Source organism: Phaseolus vulgaris, chromosome 1 (assembly GCF_051622355.1).
Source record: "Phaseolus vulgaris cultivar YP4 chromosome 1, ASM5162235v1, whole genome shotgun sequence".
NCBI lineage: Eukaryota > Viridiplantae > Streptophyta > Magnoliopsida > Fabales > Fabaceae > Phaseolus > Phaseolus vulgaris.
This window is the reverse complement of record NC_143498.1, coordinates 23111877-23139745: the sequence shown is the minus strand read 5'-3', so window position 1 is coordinate 23139745 and position 27869 is coordinate 23111877. Positions and strand designations below refer to the sequence as shown.

At 33.7% G+C, this 27869-nt stretch overlaps 2 protein-coding genes and 1 long non-coding RNA gene across 3 annotated transcripts; all 3 read left to right on the top strand.

The window, feature by feature from the left end:
- The first annotated feature begins 1504 nt into the window (after positions 1 to 1504).
- LOC137813738 (uncharacterized) lies at positions 1505 to 2716 on the top strand. The gene has a single exon (XM_068616152.2). It carries the CDS (start codon positions 1792 to 1794, stop codon positions 2392 to 2394), a length of 603 nt encoding a protein of 200 aa, XP_068472253.1. The 5' UTR covers positions 1505 to 1791; the 3' UTR covers positions 2395 to 2716.
- Positions 2717 to 14210: 11494 nt separating this feature from the next.
- LOC137815465 (OVARIAN TUMOR DOMAIN-containing deubiquitinating enzyme 12) lies at positions 14211 to 15703 on the top strand. The gene is made up of 4 exons (XM_068618585.2): positions 14211 to 14378; positions 14507 to 14571; positions 15453 to 15507; positions 15584 to 15703. The coding sequence occupies exons 1-4, from the start codon at positions 14220 to 14222 to the stop codon at positions 15671 to 15673; spliced, it is 369 nt and encodes a 122-aa protein (XP_068474686.2). The 5' UTR covers positions 14211 to 14219; the 3' UTR covers positions 15674 to 15703.
- A 196-nt stretch (positions 15704 to 15899) lies between these two features.
- LOC150029563 (uncharacterized) lies at positions 15900 to 24586 on the top strand. Its single transcript, XR_016520475.1, has 3 exons — positions 15900 to 15973; positions 16070 to 16118; positions 24502 to 24586. It is a non-coding gene; the product is annotated as an uncharacterized LOC150029563 (long non-coding RNA).
- The last annotated feature ends 3283 nt before the right edge of the window (positions 24587 to 27869 follow it).

The window sequence follows — 27869 nt, the reverse complement described above, 5'->3', positions numbered from 1 at the left end:
GATCAAGCCACTAAAGAATGGGCACTTTGTTTAGATTTTGAGGTCTTCTAGCATTTCATTGAATAGTTCCATCATATGGGTTTTTATGCTTCTTGTATACTTTTGTTAATTACCAATTTATAATTTAATTAATAGGGAAAGCTCATATTTTACAATCAACTTTTGTTAAACTAGTTATTTTCAATAAACATTTTAGTAGCAAAATACAGTGAGAGTCCATCATGATAGGTTGACAATCCACCAGTAAATTGTTTCATATTACACTATTAAAAGTAAGGAGGAGAAGAAATATTTTTTTTAAATGTGGACTCATGTGAGAAGATGGAAACAAAAGACTAAAGAGTTCTGGTGTGTAACAACCCAACACTGAAATGCTTCAAACTACAAAGTAGAAGGATAAATAATCTTTAAAAAAAAAATATTTAACACTAATTTTTTTCTCTCACTTCCACTTTACTACCTCTTTGATCATAAATTATTATGTTTTCTTAATAAAAATTAATATAAACAAAATATTTGTTTTTATCAAAAATGAGTTCGGGCACTACAACTCTGTTTATCATGAAACAAGTTTTCAGTTGGTTCCTCATGAGAGGGAGAGATCCACCTGCAAAAGATTCTTCAATGTTTACGTTGATAGGAGTATAAAGATGGTAAATTATTCATTTTATAAGAATTAAGAGTATGAAGTAATATATATTGTACTTCCGGGAGAGTGAATATTTAAACATTAATTAGGTGGTATCATTTGAGTGGATCACCGTATTTGGATTAGTTACATAACTTTTACTCATTATTTCATAAATAATCGTTCATCATTTAAAACTTATTGATTAAGTCGTTTTACTCAAATGATCATTGATGATAATAAAGCCTCGATTAAAGAATACATATAGTCACTCGAGTTCTTTGCAATTCTCCATCTTATAACCCATGAATACAATTTTAAAATAAAATAATATATTTTATTATATTAAGTAAATATGAATGCTACTCAACCTATTATTATTATAATTTTTTTTCTGAAATATGGATCAATGTGAGAAAATGGATAAATCTTAAAAGATTGTAAAGTAGACTATTGAGTTGTCTTGTCGAAGTAACATTTTTGAATATTAGAAGATATGAATATAAATTGGCACAGATAAAATAATTCTCAAATGTGAATTTATGACATCCCTAGTTAAGATGACAAAATGAAAATGATAGATTAGAAGATAATACAGTCGAAACTAAACTTCTTGAGTTAGATGGGTCAAATCTAAAACCATGGCATTAGTAAAAGGGAAAAACCTCCGCATATAGTTTCTGCCTACCAAAACACTGCAGCTTCGTATACATTGAGTGAAGCAGCAGTATTATTATCTCACACACCCTATCACCACAAGCCAAGTGTCACTGTGCCTTTTTCTTTTCTTAACCCTCACTCTTCCTTTAGTTAATTAAAGTGTACGTGTTTCCCTCACATCAATAAACAGCAAGCATCACTCTATGTACTCCTTCATCACCATCGCCTATATAAACCTGTGTACCCATCTTGTACTCTTTCGTCCCAAATTACTTTCTTTTGCGTTATTGACGTACATCTTTGTACACCAACAACAACAAAAATCTCTTCACACCATCTCCCTCCCTCTCAAAATCACCAACACCCTCACTTTTTGTTTCCTACCTTTGATTTCGTTCACTATCTCATTTCGGAATTGAGTTTCTATTGTTATTGTTATAGTTTTTTTGTTACTTCATTACTTGTTAGTTGTTAGTTAGTATTATCACAACACAAAGAGCAACATGAAGAACCGAGCATCAAGGTTTCTGAAGCAGATCATATCAAATCTGAGCTCAATGGCCAAGTCAAAAACCATGGCTTTGAAGTCCAAAACTAACGCCGTACGGGCTCGTTTGCTCATATTCTCACTGATGAAGAACAAAAGGTTCTTGATGAGTTCCCTCTCTGAAAAGTTCCATTCTGTGTGGGGGAACGATTCTCAGTCCAAGGATGATTGCTTATTGGAAGAGGGCAGTGAAGAAAGCAAGGCCATAGTGTTGTACAACAATTCACACTCCTACGAGGCCTTGCCGAACCCCTCTGAAACCCTAGTGGTTGAGGAGCAAGACCAAGAGTGCTATGAAGGTTACTACAACTATGATGGCGATGATGACAAGTACCCGGATCTCACACACACCCTTTTTGATTCTGAGGATTTGGATCTTGGAGGATCCGTGATTGACTTGGTGAAGAATTCAAAGGAAGAGGCAGGGAAAGAGTTTAAACTGGAGGATGAGATTGACTTTGCTGCTGACCTTTTCATCATGAAGTTCCGCAGGCAAATGGTGTTGCAGAAGCAAGAGTCATTCAAGAGGAAGAGGGAAATGCAGGAAAAGGGTGCATGAAGTTGAAGCCTGATTTGGTTGGTTATATATTTATCATGTTTGGCTCAACAACCCAAGCTCAACCCTGTCATCTCCCTTTTTCATGGTTTTTATAATAAGGGAGAGACCAACTAGCGTGGTAAATTACAAATATAATTCTGGTACTTAACTGCTTTAATTATGACAACAATAACCCACAACTGACCAGGGTGAATGGATTTTGTTCTTTCTATTTTTGTAATCTTTTTTTTTTCATTTTTACTGTGGATGGTTCCATAGGGTACTTCATCCATGTTCGCTCTTCAGGTGGTACAATAAAAGAAAGAGAACAAAATTTGGAAGATGTTATTGTGTTACTTGTAGATGTTGTATTGGTAAAGCACAGATGTTGGTGCTTCAACTCTGTAAATCTGCAACCATTGCAGCAGCATATGAACATATGAACCCTCTATCATGAAGCCAAAGCTAATTGATGTATATTCATATATCATCATATATAAATAGTAATATAAATTAAATTTGAATGCACCCATTTCCCTTTTTTAGGTAATTAATTACATGGTTGTTGTTCTAGAATGAAGAAAAAAGTAAGTATTGGGATGGAAAAAGTGTTCCATACTGCACGAGGAAAAATGGCCCTACATACAGCTAATTGTAGCATAACTAATGTGACAGAAAGGTGCAAAAGGTTCTACACTGCACCAAATATGCAGTGAAGGAAACAAAGCAAAGAGAGAATATTGTGCATCAAAAGGTGCAAGCAAACACCAATAGTCTAGCTGGGAATGACATTGATTAACTGCTTCCTTTCTTGAAAGCTTCCTAAAGTTCTTAAATCTTTATTTATTTTTCTTCGCTCCTAATTAAGCTTCATTTTGTAAATGTTTACTTCCTTTTCCCATTGTGTTTGAGATGATGAAGATGAAGTACTATGTTTTTGGGCTGATCTATGGATGCATTGGGGAAATTTAATAATGTCTCTTTTAACAATTAATTTTTAGTTTTGGGAGAATTAGGAGGATATAAAAAGAAAAAATATCTTCCTTTGTTTAAGTCCCAAAAAAATGGAGAATATAATCACTTTATTCTCTTGATTTATTCCATTCTTTATTTTTTTCATGTTGAGGGTTAGCTTGAAGGAGCTTCGTCCTTAAGGTCATTTCTTAAATCTCATTGATATAAATTACGTGTTTCCTTTTTGTTTAAGATACACTTGTTTTTGTGAAATATTTTCTTTTTTATTAGTGCTGAAAATATCTAGAAAATTGCCACACGTGTATAAACCTTTCTTATTAACTTCACGCGCGTGCCTTCTTTTTTAACACTAAAGTTAATTAGGGTTTGAAATAAGGTGATGAGACATGGATTTTCTTTCTAACACAAAATGTATAGAATCTTAATAAAATCTTATAATAGTTGTCAAGATTTTTCCCAAACAATATTGATAGTAATTTTAGAAATTTGAGCTTTGTTTTATTCTTGGGTGGGACGGTCAGTGCATGAGATGAAGTCACCCTAGTGGAGGAAACGATGGTCAAGTTCTCTAATGTCACTATTAATAGAGTTAGTCACGATCACATTAATTGGTGACCTATTTAGGCCTAAGTGATGACCCACTACCAAGTTTTTATACGATTAAATATAATTTTAGAAATTTTAAACTTAGTTTCGTTCTTGGGAAGTACATGACGTGTGTGTAAAGTGACTTTAGTGGAGGACACAAAAGTCAAAATCTTTAATCTCAACGTCAATGTAGTTAGTCACAATAACTGGTAACTTGTATATAACAATAAATGGTGACTTGCTATCATTTTTTTGCACAATGATGTAATTTTGGATTTTTTAAACTTTGTTTGTTTCTTGGGTGGGGTGGTGCATGAGGGTGTGTAAAGTGACCTTAGTTGATGGAAACCGCATTTCCATCATTAGTGGAGGACACCAAGGTCTAGTTCTCTAATCTTAGTATGAATGTAGTTAGTCATAGTAAGTGGTGACCTATATAGGAATAAGTGGTGATTTACTACCAAGTTTCTGCACACTAATCAAATTTTTGAAAATTTGAGCTTATTGTTGTTCTTAGGTGGAGTGGTGCATGAAGTGTGTGTAAAGTGACCTCAGTGGAGGACACAAAGGTCAAGTTTTATAAACTCGATGTCAATGTAGTTAGTGACAAATACACTAAGTGGTGACCTAGGTAGGAATACATGGTGACCTACTACCAAGTTTTTGCATAATGAAGTAATTTTGGAAATTTTGAGCTTTATGTTGTTCTTAGGTGGGTCGGTACATAAGGTGTGTGTAAAGTAACTTCAATGGAGGACATCGAGGAAAAGTTCTCTAATCTCAGTATCAAGGTAGTTAGTCACAATAAGTGGTAACTTGTATAAGAATAAGTGGTGACCTGCTATCAACTTTTTGCACACTAAACAAATTCTCGATATTTTGAGCTTACTTCAGTGGGATGGTGCATGAGGTATGTGTGAAGTGACTCCAGTGAAGGACACCAAGGTGAATTTCTCTTATGTCATTGTTATCGGTGTACAATTATCACAGTGGACTAGTCGAACTTGTAGTTGTGTATAATATTTATAATTTATGATTTAGGTTGAACAACTTTATTAGTTAGTGAGTATATGTTACCAATCTTACATTGTTCAAAATGTTCGATTTCATTTTTCATGTGATAAATAAATTTCATATGTGATAAACAAACTCTATTCACCTTATTCATCATTCTCCAGGAGTAGTGTGGAAAAACTTACACTAGGTCACAATATCCTAAATCATTTTTGTAAATTACCAACACATTAACCTCAATCATACTCAAGTTCAATTGACCAGTACTTCAATAAATAAAATCATGCATACTAAAGCTAATCATAATTTGTATTTAAACATACAAAATAGCATTTTGAATAAAATCTCAAAATTATAGAAATACTGTTAAGAAAGTTTAATTCAAAAGTATGCTTAAAATAAATATTTATTTAACAACATATTTAATTAGGATAAATTATTTAATTAGGATAAATTGAATTGTAAAAATATGAATATAGATAGATAACATTTACTATGTTGGAAGAATAATATTGTAATTATTATTAAAATTATTAATCTTAGCATTATTATTATTAATACTATTATTAAAATTAGTATTAATATTAAAATTAAAATTAATATTCTTAATATTAATATTAAATATTAGCATTATTATTATTATTATCATAATTACTACCACTATTATGATTATTATTATTTATTAATAATAATAAAAATAAAAATAATAATAAACCAAAACAAAACACAAACTTAACTAGAAAAAAAAAACTTCTATTATACAAGAATAAATTTTACAATTATTAAGAAAAGTTAAAAAAAAAAGCTAACAAAAGAAAAAAATAATTTTAAAATAAAATCTGCAAGCAAAGAATTTAAAAAAACTTATGAGATCTTAAAATATTAATACCTTTGTCACATCAACATCAACCGTCGACACATTGTGCTAGTCCATATATGATAATTTAATAGTAAAGTTTTTAGTTTCTTTCTTATTTACAGTCTCAATTTATTTTTGTCAAATAGATATATATTTATGTAAGAAAATTATTATAGGCCGAAGTTCTCAGTTTTATCTTCGTTTGCATGTCATGATTTCTTTTTCCAATTATGTTATTATGTTTATGTTTAATTAAAATGGTGTGATGTGTGATGTAAAATGGCACTAACGAATATAAAGGAATTACCTTTTGGAGATAAAGATATTTTAGTAACACAGAATCAGGTGTGCAGATTTTGTGACTATCAATATAATTACAATCACATGCTTTCCAAGTACAAAGGTTTAAGAGCTGTTGGCCACTTCAGCTTCAAATAACACGACAAAAAGATGAGTTTAATTGAACAGAAGTCGTAGAATATTTCTTAAAACTTGAAAGCAAAACAATGTCATGGAGATTTCTTTTCACAACCCCATAATTTCTTTCTATACTTCCATAAACATGAAAATTCTCATTTTGTTTCAATTTTTTTCGAATTGCTGAAAGCATTTTTTGCATGAATTCTGAATCGTATAATTTAACTTTCGAATTATCTAATTTAAAAACTTTTTTTTTAATTCAAATTGTACCATCTAAAAGATATTTTTTACTTTTTTTTTATTTTTAAAATTGTGTAACTTGAAATTCTTTTTTAAAAAATAAAATCTGAATTTTATAATCTAAAATTAATTTTTCATAAAGAAAAACTTTCGATAATTGCACAATCTAAAAAAAAATATTCAAAAAATACTTTAGATTGTACCATCTAAAATTATTTTCTACATTACATAATTTAAAATATTGTTTTAAAAAAATTCATTTAACACAACACATAGATAAGGATGACTTAGATAAGGATGACTTGTCACAACAAGAGTGGTAGTTGTGGCGTTAGTATGTGAAGGTAACAAAGGGGTAGTTTGGTCTTTTGACCACTTCCACAGTGTGCATATGGAAACAATGGGGTGAAAAAGAAATGGCCTGTCTTGGGCCATGATCCGACACCTGAGCCAATGATATGGGACAATTGCTTCCTGCACCCGATCAATTGTGATTGGCACCAGACGAACTTTTTAAAATCCCATCATGCCCTTGTCTTCTTCATATGGTGAGGTAGAGGTAGTTCATTGTTGTGTGAAGCTTTAGTCCGCACCATCTTCTAGAACTACCTCCACCTCAAGTTCGCACCATCTTACAACATATATAACAAAATAACATTCAATCCAACATATATAAAAAAATTATAACACATATAGTATAAAAAAAACAAATGAAAAATTCTATAGAAGCCAAGTGCCCTAAACTACCTAACACTAATACGGATAACCATATCTGCAGAACAACAACAACAACACTACAGAAAAAATTATCCGCAAGTCAAATGCCTCTTGAGGATAAAAAATATCCGGAGGCCATTCTTCCACAACTGTGGATAAAAATATATGGAAGCCAAGTGCCCAACTACAGATAAAAATATTCGGAATCCAGTCCTGAAATGCGGATAAAAATATCCAGAACGCAATAGTGAACTACGAATAAAAAAGTGCGGAACTCAATAATGAATTACAAATAAAAATATCCGGTTGGCATGATAGAGTACCTTTCTCCGACGATGGTTGCTTCTCCGACTTCAGAAGCTGACGGTGGCGGTTGCTGCTCTGCCTGCGATGATGAAGCTCATTGATGGTGAAGGAAACCAAGGGAGACGATGGTGGATGACGGTGGCTGAGGGTGGCTACGGCTGCTGCTTCAAGCACAAATGAAGAAGAAGAAGAAGAAAAGTAGGGTTGGATGCATGAGATTGGGTGATTGGGTGCCTATCACATTTTAAGATATTTTCATATTCATTAAGGGTAAATTGAATTTTTTTAAATGTGATTGGGTGCCAATTAAAAATGATATAGTGCACGGAGAATCTGCCATGATATGGAGTCTATAAGGGCCTCTTAGAAGGTATGCCCTATGCCATGTAAGATCGTTGTATTTACACTTTCGCAATTGCTATTTAACACGCCATTTTCCCTTTATTTTAGGTTTTAATTTCTGAACGAGGAAAATTTTGCAACAACTATCTCTTCTTATATAATTTAACAATAAATTAGTTCTTGAACTTTAGAATTTCATGTTAAATTGGTTATAGAAAATAAAACTTAAATCAAATTAGTCGTTAAATATTATAACTTAATATTGAAGTAATCTTACAAAATTTAACAACCTAAATAACTGATATACCTTTTATACATTTATATTAAATATTTTTTGTTTTATATACTAAATTTTCGTCCTCATTAGAAAATTTGTTGGTTTTTGAAAATTCAGAAATCCTGATAAATTTATACCCAAATTAATTTTATAATAGGAGTGAGAAAAAAAAATATAAAATTAAATCTGATTTATTATTAAATTAATTAAGTAATTTATTATAATAGTGATTAATTTGGTTTTGATTACGAAATTCCTACAAATTAACAATTGAATTTGATTTTCGTGTTAATTTGTACTTATTTAATGACAAAAGTCAAACTGATAGTTAAATATAAATATTTTATTATAAATTATTGATTTGATTTTTGTCATTAATTTGAATTAATTTAACTACAGAAATTAAATGAATCGTTAAATGAAAATATATTACTACAAATTAGTGAATGATTTAGTAACTGAATTTTAATTATTTGATTATTATGATTATAATTAAATTTATAATTATTATCATTATTATTATCATTATTTTATTAGCATTATTTATTTTTATTAGTATTATGATTATTTTATTATTTTGATTAAGGTTTTGATTATTATTAATATAGTAATAATATTAATTGTAATTATAATAAAATTAATAACAATAATAGTATAATCATCATCATAATAATAAAATAATAAATAATAAACACCACAACAATAACAACAATAATAATAATAATAATAATAATAATAATAATAATAATAATAATAATAATAATAATAATAATAATAATAATAATAATAATAATAATAATAATAATAATAATAATAATAATAATAGTCATAGTCATAGTCATATGACTTAGATTTGATTTCCTTCAAGAAATTGTTAACATTAATAATAATAATAGTCATGAGTTAGTCACTAATAAATATTTAATTTTAATTATTAAATTTAATCTCATTAGCGATCAATTTTTTTTTATTAATGGGTTACTAAATTGGTTTCTTAAAATTTGAGTGACAAAATCCTTTGCGACCAGAATAATGACCGACTTTTTCAATCATAATTTTGTGATCAATGAAAAAAATAGTCGTTAAGTGGTTTGTGACTAGGTTTAGCGACCAATTTTTGTGATGGATAAAAGTCATATTTTGTAGTGTGTGAGTGTGTGACACACTTGACATATCTAATATTTTTTCATGACATATGTATTATATAACTCTTCAAAATTTTAAAAGTAAACAAATTGTTAAATAGTAAGATAAAGAGGAAGAGAAAAACGTGTAGTGACTAGGTTAGGTTTACAAGTCAAAGAATGCAAAAGTGAGAGTGGTGAGAGGATGAGGAGCTTTGGGAGGAATCGAATGAGGTGGAGGAAGGAGCTGAAGTTTCTAGAGGAAGCTCATAAATCTTGTCTAACAGTCTTTTTTAGCTTTCTGGTGATGAGAACTTATCCAACTAAATCCAGTTACAATAGAAAATGTTCTCGTCGGCTCGAGGTCGGTCGAAATCTGGATGAACTCCTTGTGGACTCCTTCAAGCTTTAGTGAGTCAGCCTTATGATAATGAGCGGGGCTCCCCTGCGATGGTTGTCTATTTATAAGCCTTTATGGGCTTGGATCTTTGACTCTGGTTCCTCCAGACATTAATGTGTCATATTATGGTAACTTTCCATAAGATCTGAATATTATGTATATAAATTAGAGTATTTTGTAATATAATCGGAACATTTATGTAATATAATAAGAGATATTGAGCAAATAAATAAGAATAAGAGCATTCAAAGAGGTATGGATATTATGCATTAAAATCATGTTAATTGTGCATTAATAAAATTGATTCCCATAATATATTAATCTAAATTAATATTATTATACTACATAATTATGTGGGGTTTATAATAATAGTCCCAAAAATCATGGTGATCTTGGCCTCAGGCCATCTTGCAAGTCAGACCAATCAGTATATGACCGACCAAATACGGGATGGTACACAACCTCCAACCTTGAGCCAAGCGAGCGAGACGAAAAGACTTGTCGAAAACATCTTAAAAAAAACTTGTACATGCCCCAAAAATTCTTTTCATAGAAAGAGATGATCCTTTTGCAAAAGTTGTTTAAGAAAAAGTTTGATCGTTCGATACATCTATATTGAAGAGTAATATAAATATAAATTTTATGCAATATCAAGTTAAGACTGGACCTGATCAACACATGGCGTAGGTAGTCGTCAAAGTTGTTTACGGCTAAGTCTGATCGCTTGTTGGATCTATCTAAAAAAACAATATATTTTCAAGTAATAATCAAGTCAAACCTGTTTCGTACACGACTCTTGTCATTTCGTTGATGTCCTTTGCAGCCAAGTCTGACCGCTTGAAGGTGTTTGCTACATGTTACCGTATGTTCGAGAAGAAATGTCAAATTAAATCTAGTGTCGTCGCAACTCTCAGTTTTGAGTTGTTTTTTTATCGAACTCAGCGTCCGAGAATGTCACAACTCCCTATTCTGAGTTGTTTTTTATCCAACTCGGTCGTCTGAGAATGTCACAACTCCCTGTTCTGAGTTGTTTTTTTTATCGGACTAGATTGTCCGAGAATGTCACAACTCTCTGTTCTGAGTTGTTTTTGATCGGACTCGGTCATCGTCCCAAAATGTCACAACTCCCTATTCTGAGTTGTTTTCGATCAGACTCGATCGTTGTAGAAAACAAAACAAAAATTATATACGAAAAATGCAATTTTATTGAAGAAATAGAAATAATTGCCATATATTTTTTGGAAATATGCTTAAATCAATTATCTTTAGATGAAATCATATATGCAATGACATAATGTGTAAGATTTTGCCGCATAAATGTGAAACATTGTGATCTTTGTCGATCTATAAAATTGGAGTATCTTCTATTTTATTTACATGAAAATTGATAATGATTTATTTTACCAAAAAAATCTAATTTTCTCCCTTTCACGTATTGAACTACTAATCCTATTAAAAAAATCATATTCGTATTGAAATTAACTTTTTTAATAAATATAGATTAAAGTGTTAAAATAATATTTTATTTTTATAAAACAATATATAATCAGGAAAGTAAATAATAATTTGATTTTAGTGCATGAATATAGTATTCATAGAATAAAGTTAAGACATAATAAAAGTGCATACATCTTTATAATTTTTTTCTTTCTTAATAGATTTTTAATACTTTAAAAAATACGATTTTAATTGATACATATAAAAAAAATTAAATTATTAAACAACCGAAATCCACGGACACTAATTATTTGACTTATGCTATTATTATTTTTATGCATGTTTAAGAACCATTTATATGTACAACTATTTTCTAATTCCATTTCCTTTCCTGTATCACATTCACACCTCTTCTACTTTTAAAATAAACATCTATTTATGAACCCGAATGGAGAAAGAGGGACCCAAATAATACTTGAAATTTGTTATACAATTGCTGACGTGTCGGTAATCCTTAATCCTTGAGTTTCTTCGAGCTTTCTTCCTTCGCTATTAATGCTCTGCCGGTCGGGAGTACCTACGATTGCACTTCGATGCTCAAGTCAGTGCTATGATTTAAGTGTATTATGATAGAATATGAAAAACGTACCTTACACCTCCGCAGAGGGTTTCGGAGATATTTCCCGCATATTTCAGGATATGAATGTGACTCATTAAGTGCCATTGTAACCGTCATTACTATTATTTATTGCGTGTCTTGAGGTGTTCTTTGACTTGGGCAGTCGATTACCTTAGCCGAGACTGGCTTGTTCGGTACCGACCGATACACTTTACATTTATAACAGAATGACACATTATCATTACAAAAAATAAAAATAAAATTATTATTTTTGTTTAATTAGCTTAACATTAATTGTCTTTACTCTCTTTTTTTTGTCAAAATTAATAGTTAAAGTTATAATAAAATTTATATCTTATTGAAAGTAAAATCAATATTAAAACAATATATTCTAAGTGAGTGGTGGTAGTAGGGACATTTTCACCTGCCCCACGGTGGGCGCTAATGTTCTCGCCGGCTCGAGGTTGGTCGGAATCTGAATGAGCTCATGGTGGTCTTCCTTCAAGCTTTAGTGAACCAGCCTTCAGAGAACGAGGGGCTCCTCTTACCATGACACTCCGACACTCAAGTCAGTAAAAGCATAAAATTCTATTTATACAATTAATATAATGCTAAAATTTGAGTCCCCTACTTCCTGTGAGTGGTCGTTAATTGTGCATTAATAAAATTGATTCCCATAATATATTTATCTAAATTAATATTATTCAACTAACATAATTATATGGGGTTTATAATAATAGTCCCAAAAATCATGGTGATCTTGGTCTCGGACCATCTTACAAGTTGAACCAATCGAGGATAGACTCGAAATGGCTCTGATACCATGTTACGAAGTGGACTTTAAGCCTAACTCAACCCCATAAAACCGGCTCATAAGATTGAGGTTTACACCCACTTATATACAATGAAAGACTCTAATCTCTAGTCGATGTGGGATCTCCAACACACCCCCCTCACGCCGAGACTGCCAACTCGTGCGTGGGACTATATATTATGAGTGATCCGATAGCGCCCCGACAGCGGGTAGCACGACAGGCCCAACAAATACTCACATCAATTTGATTCTTTTGATGCGATACTTTGTTTTAACTCTTCATCCACAATACAACATTGCTTCTATGAGGCTTTATGATGAAGAAGGAGACGACGGCGAAGATAAGGATTAGGAATTTAGAGGAAGAGAAAGAAGAAAAGTAACAAAAAAATAGAAGAAAAATAAAACTAAAATAAAACTTATTAAAGTTATATGTTTTTAATTATTTATTTATAAATTTTTATTTTATTTATTTATTTAATGAGATTTAAAAAAATATGGAATATTTTTTTTTCTATCTTTAGAATTTAACAAATGTTAAAAAACTCCATTAATTAAATTTTTAGGTTCTATCTTTAAAATTTAACAAATGCTACAAAAGTTCCTTTAATTAAATTTATCCTAGAGTTATATTAACTTCCTGTAAACAATCTCATTATTTTGTTTCTGGTATTTAATAATTTAAAGTAAATTAAATTTACTAATGTTATATTGTTAAAAAGTAACTTTATTCATCGCATTGTTTACTCATATATTACATATTATTAAAATATAAGTGATTTTTTATCACTAAACAACTATATACAAATAATTAAATTAAATCATATACTTTAAAATTTTAAATAATAAACAGATGGGTCAAATCTTTCCAATAAAAATTATTAAAGACTTTATTATAAAGCTTAATATTTAAGCCTGCATTCTTATTTGCATCTTTTAAACATTTCCTAGAAAAAGGAAATGAAAAGCCAAACAATTTTATTTTGCATCTGTTTGTCTCTCTCTTTATTAGGTGGAGAAAATTTATCTCTTTCAGGCTTTTCGTTTCTGCTGTCTTTCGCGAAATTATTCATTTCACCATTTGAATCAAATTAGAATTAATCATTTAATTCCAGGAAATAATTCCCAGGTATATGTGTTTTTTTGTCTGTATATACTTCTGGGTAATGAATATTTATTGCTTAACATTGGCTTTTGGTATTTATCCACCATTATGCTTTTTGGGCAATGGCCAATTCTTTCTCATATTTCATTGCTTTGGGAATCAATATAATCGATTATAAATTGAATTAATTCAAGGGTTTATCAAAATTCATGTTAATCACCTTCTGATTGTGCTTATTTCTTATTTACGAATCTTAGTTTGAAAGCAAATTTTTCAGCTGTTGCTTTATTGGTGAAATGATTTATCATAGCATATTTTATTTTGCCACAATAAGTTGTTTGATTTGAATCTCTAGAAATTATCGAGGGTGTTCATTTTATATTCTATGAATTAACCTCATCAATTGGTGTAAATGTTTGTATTTCTTAATTGAATCTTCTATTGAGACTGAAGATAAAATTTATTAGAATTTCAATAACACTATTAGGGTTGTAGATTTCTTAAATGCTTCAAATCTATTTATTTATTATTTATCGATAAAAAAATAATATTGAATTCTTCTAAGAGTCTGAAAATTAAGGATTAGGTTGAAATTTGTAGTGATTGTAGATGATGGATGAAGCACAATATTGGGTGGAAAAATCTTGTTCAACTTCTCGAAGAAGTTGTGAACAAGATTCTGAGGATGATCAAATCATTGCTCTCATGTTATCAAAAGAGTATGCCAAATTGGATGGAACACGACTTTCCAACTTTGCTCCTATTCCTGTAAGAATTCTTGTTTTTTGTGTTATTTCCAGAAATTATTTGTCCAAAACAAATTGAACTTTGACTTTTGGACTTTTAAAAATTGTACCTTTTAAATTTCGTATAACCCCTATTTCTTGAAATTTCAGCATGTGCCCCAAATAAACTCCTACATTAGAAATGTTATCATTGATCACCAACGTCTTCTTCATAGGTATCATGTCTTCTTTTAGTTATGTGAAATCAATGTAGTGTTATTAGTATACCAAATATTCTAACTATCTTTAACTCATAATGTTAAAAGGACTCGTGCATAAATCAAAACACTCTTAACATAGTAAGCGTATTGCATATTTTTCTTCATTTAAAAAGGTAGAAACAATACAAATTGGGGATTCGAATAAAAATTATGGCTAAAGACATTGTACAATATAATCAAGATAGGAGATAGTCAAGTATTGGCATATTTAGGCTATCATGTTGTTGTGGCTTGGGAAAAGAAGAATAAAATATATACCATAACCCTTTACAAGAGCAACACAAGATCCTTTTTTCAACTTCATAACAAAATTGTTAAGAGAATGTTTCTGGTTGAATCAATTATTGACTAGTATGTATGCTAAATTCAACTTTTAAAGTATTAATATTTAGAATTTGAAACTATTAGGTATTTGATTTTTTTTTTATCAAAACAAAAGAATAAATTAATGTTTAGGAATATTTCACTCCTGTTGTACATAACTCGCAAAAGCATTAATGATCAATGAAATCTATGTCTACATATAACTTATAAAACCTTTCTTTATCATTCTCTACCTAACATCATGTAAAGAGTTTTGTTGACCACTACATAAAGACAATAATAAAAGAAAAACAAAAAAATACTTAAACTACAACATGTCAGTAACAAGTCATCCTCAATTAATCAAAATAAGATATTCCCAGTTCAGCGACTTGAATAACACTAAGTTTAAAACATTCTTAAGGGTTATTGTTGAACATATTGATTTGGGTTAGACTTCTTCACAAAAGATTAACTCATTTATTTACATTTACTCTTAGTTAGAGTTGTTAAATAATTATGTATTTTCAAAGGTTAAACAAGCATGGTGTCTATGAGGTTGAAGTCTCTGCAGATGGAAACTGTCAGGTATGGATGTTATCTTGGTAACATTTAATGAGCATTTTGTTTTGAGGTTTTATTGATGCTTCTCTCTATATTACAGTTTCGTGCACTTTCAGATCAGCTTTTTAAGTCACCTGAGCACCACAAGCACGTTCGAAAAGAGATTGTAAAACAGGCATGTATGCTATAATTAAGGACATATGGATTTTGTTGCTCACATGTAAAGTATATCTTCTTCAACCTCATTTGGTTTCTTGGATTGTATTTATTTAATTAGGTTAATCCAAAAAATTAAGTTTAAATGGATTAATGGTAAAAATCTTTGTATACTTAAGGTGGATCAATATGAAATCTATTACTCTAATGAAGAATACAAATTGATATGCTAATTTTGCATAATATTTATCTTTTCACAGCTCAAAGATCATCGTTCCTTATATGAGTGTTACGTACCAATGAAGTATAAACAATATTACAAGAAAATGGCCAAGTAGGTGTCTTATTTTAAGATGAACTATATATATTAACTAAACAAGCCACATTTCTGGTTTTTTATTATCTTTTTTCATCCAATTTTATTTACCAGGTTTGGAGAATGGGGAGATCATGTTACCTTGCAAGCAGCTGCTGATAAGGTTTTCCTTTTCATAAAATTTATTACTTTTATTAGATACTATTAATTACTTTTTATTTTAACTATAAATCATCAAATGTTTTACTTTATTCTTTCTTAAACTATAACGTAGAAAAAATTCTTTCAATGAAATTCGTAATATGTATTTGCTGTTTGATCTATCTTAAACTAACATGTTTGTCAATTTGAGATTTTTTTTTATTAACAAAGAATAAATAGAATTAAAAGTGGAATAGTTGAGGGATGTCCTGATCTAAACACAGGTCCCCAATTGCTCCCCTAATCCTGCTCCCTGTAGGTACAAACTATTTCCAGGCTAGTTTCTGCAAGCCATAAGTCAGTACTCCTGACCACACCACCAGCATCTGCACCAGCTATATTCAACCAACCAGAATCCATCCAACAACCATAAAACCAGCCCACATATCAGCATAACCCCAAACAGCATCAAAAACCATGTGTATCACTTTACATGGGCAACACTACCACTTTGACACTACCTACAACCTCTTATTTAAAACTACTAATGCACAACATTGGATTCAAGACCCAATCTGCAAAAGAGTAATTAAAGTTAGGTGTTTTATGCTTCATTCATAACCACGATTTAAGTTGTGCATTCTGGAACACTTCTTCTGTATCTACAACACCTTGGTTGAACACAACTGAGTTTCTATGCTCCCACATACACTATATTTGTCCACACCCCTTTCCACACCAAGTTTTGTTTATTGCTGCTCTGGATCAAGTGGAAGCTCTCAAAGTGGATCAAAAGATCATTGTGTTGGACAGGCATAATTCCAATCCATCTATAACATAAGGCCCACACACTCAGGACATGTTTACATTCCAAAAAGAGGTGTTGACACGACTCTTCCTCGGACTGACACATGGCGCATTCTACAGTGTCCAACATCACCCCTCTTTTGCTCAAGCACTCTTTAGTTAGTACTCTACCTAACAGTACCCTCCATGCTGTGATCATCACATTAGGGAACGTCTTAATCTTCCATAGGTACTTGAAAGCAACAATTTGTGGGCCCCTATCAGCCTTAACTAGGCATTCATATGCAGAACTCACTGTAAAACTTCCAGATTCATCGCTTCTCCACACCCGGGCGTCCTTTCTATCCTTTGTTACAGTAGCTCTAGATATGTGTAGACCAAGTTCAGTTTCTAAAGGAATCTCCCATTCAAATCTTACTCTCCTCCACCTTAAGTTCCAACACCACCCCGATTCTTCCCACACCCCTAACTCTTCCACCTTTTGACCCTGGTTAAGCGATAAGGAGAACAATCTAGGGAACAATGATTTGAGATTGACATTACCAATCGACACATCCTCCCAAAATCTTACCTTATCTCCACTCCCTATTTTCCAACCAACTTCTTCTTGGAACCACCCATCTCTCCTTCCTCCTAACATACCTTTCGTAAATCTCTCCACCACCATGACTGTAATTTCAATGGAATTTGAACAACATTATGTTCCAGGTCATACTTTGAATCCAGACATTCCTCCCACCTACCTTTTTTGTCTGATATACAACGCCATCTCCACTTAGCCAATAGCGCAACATTAAACTTACGCATGTCTCTGATACCTAGTCCCCCTTCTTCTTTCGGTTTACATATGTTTTTCCAACTAACCCATGCCATCGGTCTTTTCTCCCTTCCCCATCCCCAAAGGAACCTCCTCTGAATACTGGTAATACTTTTGCATACCAACTCTAGAGCTTTGAACAAAGAAAGATAATATAGCGGTATGGCCGTGATGACAGACTTGATTAGACATATTCTTCCTGCCATAGACAAGAATCTCCCTTTCCACACATTAAGCCGTGATTTCAGCTTGCATAGCACAGACTCCCATAACTTTTTCTTCCTTGGGTTTCCCCCCACCTCTAGGCCCAAGTAGTTGAACATGGTTCCCATCTGAGAGCAATTCAGAGTCCTTGTGTAGCAACCAATATCACTGCTAAGTACATTAATACCTGTTAGCTTTGACTTATGGAAATTAATCTTAAGACCTGAGACTACCTCAAAACCCCTTAGAATAGCCTTCAGAGTCACCACATTGGTGAGAGAGTTTTCGCAGAGGAACAAGGTATCATTTGCATACTGGAGGAAGCTCATTTCGACCTCCTTTCTTCCGATCTTAAGGCCAGATAACATGTTGGTCTTCACAGCTTGCCTTACTAGCCCAACCAGGCCTTCAACTACTACAAGAAAGAGGAAATGTGTTAAGGGATCATCCTGTCTCAGCCCTCTTGAGGGTTTAAATTCCTCCGTAGGGCTCCCATTGACTAACACTGATATAGTAGCACTTTCCAAGCACCCTCAAATCCACATGATCCATCTATGATGAAACCCCATCTTATGAAGGATATCATAGAGGAAATCCCATCTGACTGAGTCATATGCCTTTTCAAAATCCACCTTTAGACACAACCCACTTCTCCCTCTTCTCCTTAAGTCTTCTACCACCTCATTAGCCATTAGGACACTGTCAATGATTCCTCTATCATTCAGGAACGTCGATTGGCTTTCATCAACAACAGAGGATAGAACTTTCTTAATCCTGTCCGCCAACAACTTTGCTATAATTTTGTATATAGCACCTACTAACGAAATAGGTTTGTATTGCTCGAGCCTGGAAGGGTCCCTGACCTTGGGTACCAAAGTAACAAAAGAGACATTGCAGCCCTTTGGGATAACCCAGTTTCATAGAACTGCTCCACCACTTCCACAACTTAAACTTTTATGACTTCCCAGCTTTTCTTAAGAAAGTTAAAATTGAATCCATCAGGGCTTAGACTCTTTGCACCTTCACACTGCCACACAACGTCTCTAATTTCCTTCTCACTAAACGCTATAAGACCCAGATTGTCCTCACCAGTGAGAGTCTTAAAATCGACTACATCAAGTCTTACACCCAAATCTTTCGTAGCTGTAAATCTATTCTCAAAGAGCTTCTTCGCTTCTCTACGCACTGTACTAGGTTCCTCACACCATTGATCTTCAATAACCACACCCTTCTTCATTTCTAAGTCTTCTCCATCTAAGGGTCGAATGATAGAACTTAGTGCAGGAGTCCCCATTCTTGAACCAACTTGCTCTAGCTTTCTGACAAGTAAGCGAGTCTAGCTTTTTATCAATTTCCTTGAGACGACTTATCAACTCACACCTTTTAAGCCTAGCATTTTCCGTGATAGTCCCATTACAATCTTGACAATCGATATCCTCAATATCCTGTAAAATCCTCTTCTTACTTGTATTTATGTTCCCAAACACATCCCTATTCCACAGTTTTAGATCCCCTTTCAAACACTTCAGCTTCTCTTTTATCTTCAAAATCCCACTCCCCTGAATGGAATAGAAATTCCACTTAGTCTTCACCATCTCACCAAATCCCCTCTCCGTCAACCAGGCATCAATGGTTCGGAAAGGTTTAGGTCCTCAATCTTTTTCCATCGACTTCACCACTATGGCACAGTGATCGAAGACTTCCCTTTGTTGTACATATTGTTTGCACATAGGCCACTTTTCCATCCACTCCTCAGTAACTAGCACTCAATCTAATCTACTCTTTGCCAAACCATTGGAGTTAAACCACGTATAATTTTTACCCACAATAGGAGTGTCCAGCAGCAAGTTATCATCAATGAAGCTATTAAAACCTTTAATCTCACTTGCATAGTCCATTTTTCCCGTACTTCCTTTCCTTTCACTTCTACTTCTAATAGCATTAAAATCGCCACACAAACACCAGATCACCTCTTGTGAATTATTTTTGATATTAAAAGCTCCGCCCAAAGGGTCTTCTTATCTCTCAAGTTACAAGCAGCGTAGATATTAACCACTACACATCTAAGATTAGCTTTAAGATGACTGCCGAAGAAAGCAATGTACCCCTTCCCCATGAGGTGATTTTCGTAACTGAAGGCTTCTTTATGCCACATCGACAACAAACTTCCACTTACATTGTCTCCTTCATAGTGTAGCCATCCCACTTTATTGTCCCCCCACAAAGAGTAACATTTAACATCTGATAAAGTCTTCACTTTTGTTTCTTGCAAACACACGAATTCAACACCCTCATTCGCTATAATTTGTATCACGTACCTAGTTTTGGTGCCACCCCTCAGACCTCTTATATTGAAGGTCACAATTATCATAAAACACTATTCTCTTTCCCTTCCTTATGTCTAGTTGCCACCTCCGAGTCTCTTGCTTCCATACCGTCATATTCTTTAATAACCTTCTCTTCATCTTCTCGGCACAACAACCCAATTGCTTTCCAATTGCCCATAGCTCCGGTGATTCCACTATGTTACTACGAGCACCCAGACGAGAATTGCAGTTCATAATATCTCTATTTGAAATTGAAACTACAGATAAGCTAGCTCTAAGAAAAGAAGAGGTACCCACCTGAGAGCGTCTTTCGCTAAGCCTTGCCGACTGTCTCGGGTGTGATCGAGGTTCCCCCATTTCGACGAGACCTTTCTTCTTTCTTCGACGTGGCAGGGAATTTGACTTGCTTCTCTCCTTTCCGCCCCATCTCCAAAAGGAAGCGATGTAGACGACGCTCCCAGCGTTGCTCTTCCAAACGCATATTGTTCCCCCTTACTTTCCTTCTTATTAGATGACGAACCAGTTTCTAGCACGGGGTCTACTGCGTTTGAGTCGTTTAAGATAGCCTGACGTTTTACTCCACTGGCTCTCGGTCCTGAGTCTCCTAACGAGCTTTCGTGCTCCATATAGCTATGTCCTATTCCATCCTTTAAGCCACACTCCTCTTCATCTGCCTTCTTTTCAGATCCACCATCTTCCTCTTCTAGCTGGGCTGAGGACGAGGACCAGCCCCCTACATAGTGGGCTACTTTCTTTCTTTCAAGGCCCGTCTCCCCAAGGGTAACCATTAGATTATTTCCACACTCAAGATCTATCACCAATTTTGCCAACTCAGCTTGTATTGGTTTGCCTCATCCAACCACCCCACAGTCTTCGTCAGAGAAAGATATCAGGTCAACATCAACAAATCCTCTCTGACCATTTCTTTCTCCTTTCATTATAGTTTTAACACCTTTCCACTAACAACCTTTTTTTTTTTTTTTACGAAGAGCCCACATATAGCAAATTTGTCTCATGTGGGTTCTGTTCATCTTCTTCCACAATCTCTTCTCCTTCCTCCTCCCGTTTTGAATGGTACTCCTCCCCCCTCCATAATTTGTTCTCCTCCTCGCCATTCATCACTGTGAAGACTGTTTCTTCTATGTAGGTTTCTGAGGATGATACACTCTCCGAAGATATAGAAGACGAGATGTTATTCTTGCCTCTGCCTCCATACCAAACTGGGAACTCCTCTTTAATGAGAATATTGCATAGCTGATTGTTGATCTGCACACAATTCACCATTCTAGCACTCTCGATCTTCATAATACGAACTTGTAATCTTGCGAATTCTAGAGTCTCTCATGAATCCGTAGAATTATCAATATCTAACAACATAGCCGACGGGGTCAGAGCTCCTATCAGTTTGGTAAAGCAATCTTTATTCCAAAAGGGAAGCGGTAAGCCATAGCACCTCACCCAAACTGATTTGTGACTCGGACCACTGGATATCGACCAAGGCTTAATGCTTTCTGTTCCCGTATGCCAATACAGTCCCACATTGCTCAGGAATCGAGGTCAAGGGCAGTTTATATACTCCCTCCTCCCTTCACCCTTCGAGGCGCCTTTTAAGGACAAAACCGTGACGGAGCACCGACCTCCAAAGCGGACAATACCTCGAATGCGGTGATTGACCCTAGCGATGCTGCCCAACGACTTGAGGTCGGAACATTGGCGCCCACCGTGGGGCCGAAGAGGCTCCTTCGCCCCTCAACTAGGGGGATCCACTCCCCTTAGACCTCGACTGGGGGGCTTGTTCCCGTATGCCAATACAGTCCCACATCGCTCAGGAATCGAGGTCAAGGGCAGTTTATATACTCCCTCCTCCCTTCACCCTTCGAGGTGCCTTTTAAGGACAAAACCGTGACGGAGCACCGACCTCCAAAGCGGACAATACCTCGGATGCGGTGATTGACCCTAGCGATGCTGCCCAACGACTTGAGGTCGGAACATTTTGTTCCCGTATGCCAATACAGTCCCACATCGCTCAGGAATCGAGGTCAAGGGCAGTTTATATACTCCCTCCTCCCTTCACCCTTCAAGGCGCCTTTTAAGGACAAAACCGTGACGGAGCACCGACCTCCAAAGCGGATAATACCTCGGATGTGGTGATTGACCCTAGCGATGCTGCCTAACGACTTGAGGTCGGAACACTTTCAAACACACTATCAACCCACTCACTATTTACCTTTATTATATTCTCCATTTTCTCCCATTCTCTTGGTGTGAGCATTACCAGGTTGTCCCCCAAAACTCTTACACGTAACATGTTCATGCCTCTAATCACTAACTCCTCCTCCAGCTGGTCAATGTTCTTATCATCCCTAAGTTTCCCCACCGCACTCATTTCCATCCACGGTAACACATGTTGTTGTGTTTTAAAACTCAGCCCCTTCCACTGATCCTTAGTTGCACCTGTTACAGCTTCTGCATAAGACCTTTTCCCTTTCTTTTCCACCCATTTGTCCTCCCTTCTCTGTTCTCCCCCCTGTCATGATGACCTTCTTGTGAACAAGACTAGCTTCATTCTGGCTCACCCTATAAGGAGCCCTCTGGAGCCTTCTATCTGTCCTACTTAGTTCCTGCTGATTCCTCTGGTACTTTGGAATGTTCACAAAGAGCTTCCTATTCCCTACATATAATTGATCCAACTCTCTCTCCAAGCACCCCACATCTCTCACACCGATAAATCTCACGAAACCAAATCTCCTCCCCCATTTATTTAATCTTCGAGAGATGAAAACCTTTTTCACTCTAGTCCATTTTTGAAACACCTTGAACATGTCTAATTCTCCGACTCCGGTTGGGAAGTTCGAAAAGAAGAAGGTTGTGTAATCATTTGCAATCCCTTGTTCTTCATGATGACCCGAACGACCTCTGCGTTGCCCTCTTCCTTGCTCCATCATTAAGATTTCAACAACAAGTCTATTATTCCTTCTTGCACTCCCCAAACTCAACTTCAATTTTTATTTATTTTTTGTTGAAATTTAGTTGTAAAAAATAATGTTAATTCTTCGTTTGACTAAATGATCTTTTATAATGTTTTATTGATATTTTTTTTATCAATTGAAATAATACATTTAATACGTGAAAAAGAATAATGATTTTCTCCTCATTATTTTTCTAATATAATTTTTTCCATATCTAAAAATCATGAGTCCTGAAATTATAATTCCTACACATGACTAAATTTTATCTTGTCGGTAAAAAATATCTATAAAAATATTTATATAAGTTTTCTAGAAAAAGGAAAGAATAATGTATTTTTTTATTAAAATCTTGAATTTATTGTTATATTAATTATTTCAATAAGATTTATTTTTATTCATTAATTTAAGTGAGATTTTCATCGGAATGTTTTTAAACTTGACCAGTAACCTTTCAAAATATTGTTTCCTAATAATATTATTATTTAAAATATAAACCAAATATGAGAAAATTAGTTTTATCTACTTTATATTCTCAAAAATTTCCGTCTACCAAACTTCTATAAAGCCAAATATTTTATAAGTGTTTCTACTATTACTTTAGATACTATACTAAATTTTGTTATTTTAAAAATTATTTATTAATAATATAAATCATTTTAAATATTAATAATTTTTAATATATTTAATTTTCTATTTTAAATTATTGGGCTTTGTTTGTTTGACCCAACTTTCCTTTTCTATTTCAGTTAGGTCTTAATCTTTTTCTTATATATACACCATGTATTTTACTCTCTAATATACAAGTGAATAAAAATTTCTTTTATATTTATTTTTCTCTACAATTATGATTCATCAAAACCTCTCTTTCTTCATTACGATTACGTGCGATTACGTACGCTATATTAAAACGTCACATCAGACAAGAAATATTCATCTTCATTTACTGTAATAATAATTTTTAAAATAATATTTAATTTAATTAATATAGTAATTAATTATTTTTTGTCTTTTTATTGATATAAAAAAAATCATAAACACAAAATATTCCTTGCTTAATGAAATAAAAACTAAAACAACAACGATGTTACATTATTGCGTTTATATTCAATTGTTAGTTCATTAGAGTTTATGCAATGATTATACATCTTTAATAGAAAATGCGCTCTTAAATTTCTTTGTTAATATAATTCTTATATTATTTAGTCGAACTAGTGAAGTACAATTTTATTTATTGTTTATTATTGTCAACATGGAGTGTAAAAATACTTTTAATTTATGTAGTTTGCAGCAAAGATATGCCTTTTGACATCATTCAAAGACACTTGTTTTGTTGAAATTATGCCACTAAATCAAGCACCTAAACATGGTAAGATTTCCATCATCATATCATCTAAATAACCAATCAATCTTAAGAATCTACGAGTTTATGTATAGGTCTTATAGTTCTAATGTTCTAAAAAGCTAGAAATATATAGAACTCATTTTCTGTAATTCAAGTAATATATATGTGCTCATAAAAGTCAATGCTACTTTTCAAAGTAAAACATATAATTATCAAAGTTCATTTCTAAACCCTATTTTACTTATGATGCAGAGTTGTCATTAAGCTTTTGGTCTGGTGTTCATTACAACTCACTATATGATCTTCGAGGTTTTTCTTATCATTCCTTGGATATGAACTTCAAATACTATTTGGATACTGAATATGAATATATTTATTATTAATTGATTTACTTTTCCTTGTAGATATTCCAATTCCACATAAACCAAGGAAGAAACATTGGTTGTTCTAGAGAAGCCTGGTTATAAGAATTCAGATACAATGTCACTTAATAATTTTAGAGGTAAAAAGAGATTATGAAATTCTATTCAACTTTTAAGCTTTAAAATAAGGATTTTAAATTCTATGTTGGAAATAAACATTTTTTTAATGTTTATTTGACATGATTTTGAACTTCATTTGAAAATTAAGTCCTTCCAACTTTTATACGGAAGCAGGGATAAATCTTAATGAGATTTTGCAAATTTCAGTATGATTTGGGGTATACCCATATGTTTTGGGGCAGGAAGCAAGGAGTTTTTGTCCTGTACAAAGGTAGTAGTGGACAATAATTTTATATTCTTAATATTGAGGAGGGCTTTGAGTATTATTTTTGTACAGTTTCTTTTTATTTGAGTTTGAGTACCTAGTACTCACATTTATATACTTTTTATTGTTATAAAAAAAAGGTTCTTCCAACTTTAAACACCTTATAGTGTCTTTATTCTTCTTAAAAGGTTTCAATCACTCATTCCATTAATCATAAATTTGTAATTATCTCCTTCCTTAGAAGCCAAAAAAATTGGGAAATAGGAATATTTTTTTTTCAAATTATTGAAGTAACTTGCCAAAGAAAAATTAAGGATTAAAATATCTAAGTTCAAAGATGAAGAAAAAAAAGGATTAGAAGAGAAAGTACACGTTTTGCTCTCTCTTTTTCTTACTTTTATTTTATCATTTGGAGAGTCATAGAGTAGTTTAATATTATCTTTCATTGTAAAAGAGTTGTTGACTCTTCATTTTATTATGTAGTTGTTTTGTATGAATTTTTACTTTTGATTATGATCCTAACAATGACCAACATCATAACCTTTTTATGTTAAATACATTTAATTCAATGATATCTAAAAGAGTGTAAATTTTAAATAAATGTATTTTTTTTATCAGCAATGAAATAAATTAAATTAATGGGATACTTCAGGGGTATCCCAACCCGTATACACTAAATAAAGATACTTCTCCATAGGATATGAACATAGGCACACCCAACAGACAAGTAGCCAACATCACACATAGTGGGTATTTAACCCACCAGCTCACACATTTAAACAGAACCAAATACATCTCGAAAGGTGCAGCAAACGTGATCAAACCCCCAGAAAAATGTGTTAAGGCTGTAGCACCCACATACGTACCCAACTTCTTTCCTGCATCACTATATTCAAACCCAAAATTTAGCCACAGGCAACCTTCCTTCTTTACCCCTGCTTATTGCTTCAGCACCTTCACTCCACTTCTGTCCATGACCTGCACTTGCACCTTTTACCTTTTCACAGCATTCACACCACGATCCTTGTCTAAACAACCAAGATGATATTGCCATTTGAAAAGTTTACTGAACCATGAACACCACTCTCCACTGACAGCACTATATCCATTGTGGTTCAGCACAAACCTAAGGAATTACCAGTACTTACTCTCAACCATGCAAGGTGTCTTCAGCATAGAAAATCCTTACCATCCCGGGATCAGCCCCACGACTCCACAGCCACCCATATCACTTCCTTCAACTGCACCCCAAGCAGATTAGGGGTACCCCTTGAACTCTCACTCCCATCATCTACCAAAGACACCTTCATCAGAGTCAACCGCAGACTCATACTGGTTATTCCATTCACGAACTGCAGCCAACATTGGAATCCCACCACCAGCCTTTCTTCCAATGGGCACGCCATTCCATCCAAGCCATGGGAGGACTTTAATTCCTTTCTTTTGAAAACTAGCTTCTGCAGTGCCTGAGGTGCTTCCATACAACTCCAGCATATTCACACCCGTGACCTGAATATATTTGCACCTACAAATGCCTAAAGTTGATTCAAACAGAGAACAGGAGAACAAGATTTTATCTAATCGGTCTCAGCTCGAAACAACACCTTCCTCGGACCTCAACTCATTCTGCCAGCAGGATCTCTGCTCCAAATTCCACCACTCATACATCCACTCAACTCCAGAACCATCCTCTATACAACATATAAGTTCACCATTAAAAACTAACCCCCTTCCTTTCTCTATTCCGCCACCAACCAGCAAACTTTAACCCTTCCACTACAGCACAAATACTACTTATAACTACTAATACAAATCATTGGGTTCAACACCCAATCAGAAAAAGAGTAGGTAAACTTATTCCCCTTATGTTTTAACCATAACCATGACTTTAGCTGGGCCTGTTGAAGGACTTCTTCCTCATCCACAACACCTTGATTAAAAGCTACTGAATTCCTATGATTCCACAAACACCGTATAATGGTAGCCCAAACCCCTTTCCAGATCTGATTTTGTTTATTCCTGCCCTGGGTCAATATAAAACTTTCAAAATGATTCCTAACATCGTTATGTTGGACGTAGAGAATTCCAATCCATCTAAGGCATAGATCCCATACACGACTAGCAACCTTACACTCCAGGAAGAGATGTTGGCAGGACTCTTCCTTCAGTTCACAAAGAGCACATACATATGTGTCTAGTGAAATCCCTCTCCTTCTCAAGCACATCCTAGTTGGAATTTTGTTCAGCAACACCCTCCAGGCTGTGAGTATAACATTGGGGAACGTCTTCGTCTTCCAGAGATGTTTGAAGACATCAATTTGAGGGCCCCTAGTCGCCCTGACTAAGCACTCATACGCGGAGCTCACTGTGAAGCACTCGTTAGCCTCACATCTCCATTCGAGAGCATCCTTTTCATCCTTCCTTACTTTGACCCTGGATATGAGGCCTTCCAGCTCAGCTTCTAAAGAGGTTTCCCACTCAAATCTACCTCTCCTCCATCTTAAGGACCACCTCCATATCGATCCTTCCCATTCTCCCACTTCTTCCAACTTGTGGCCTT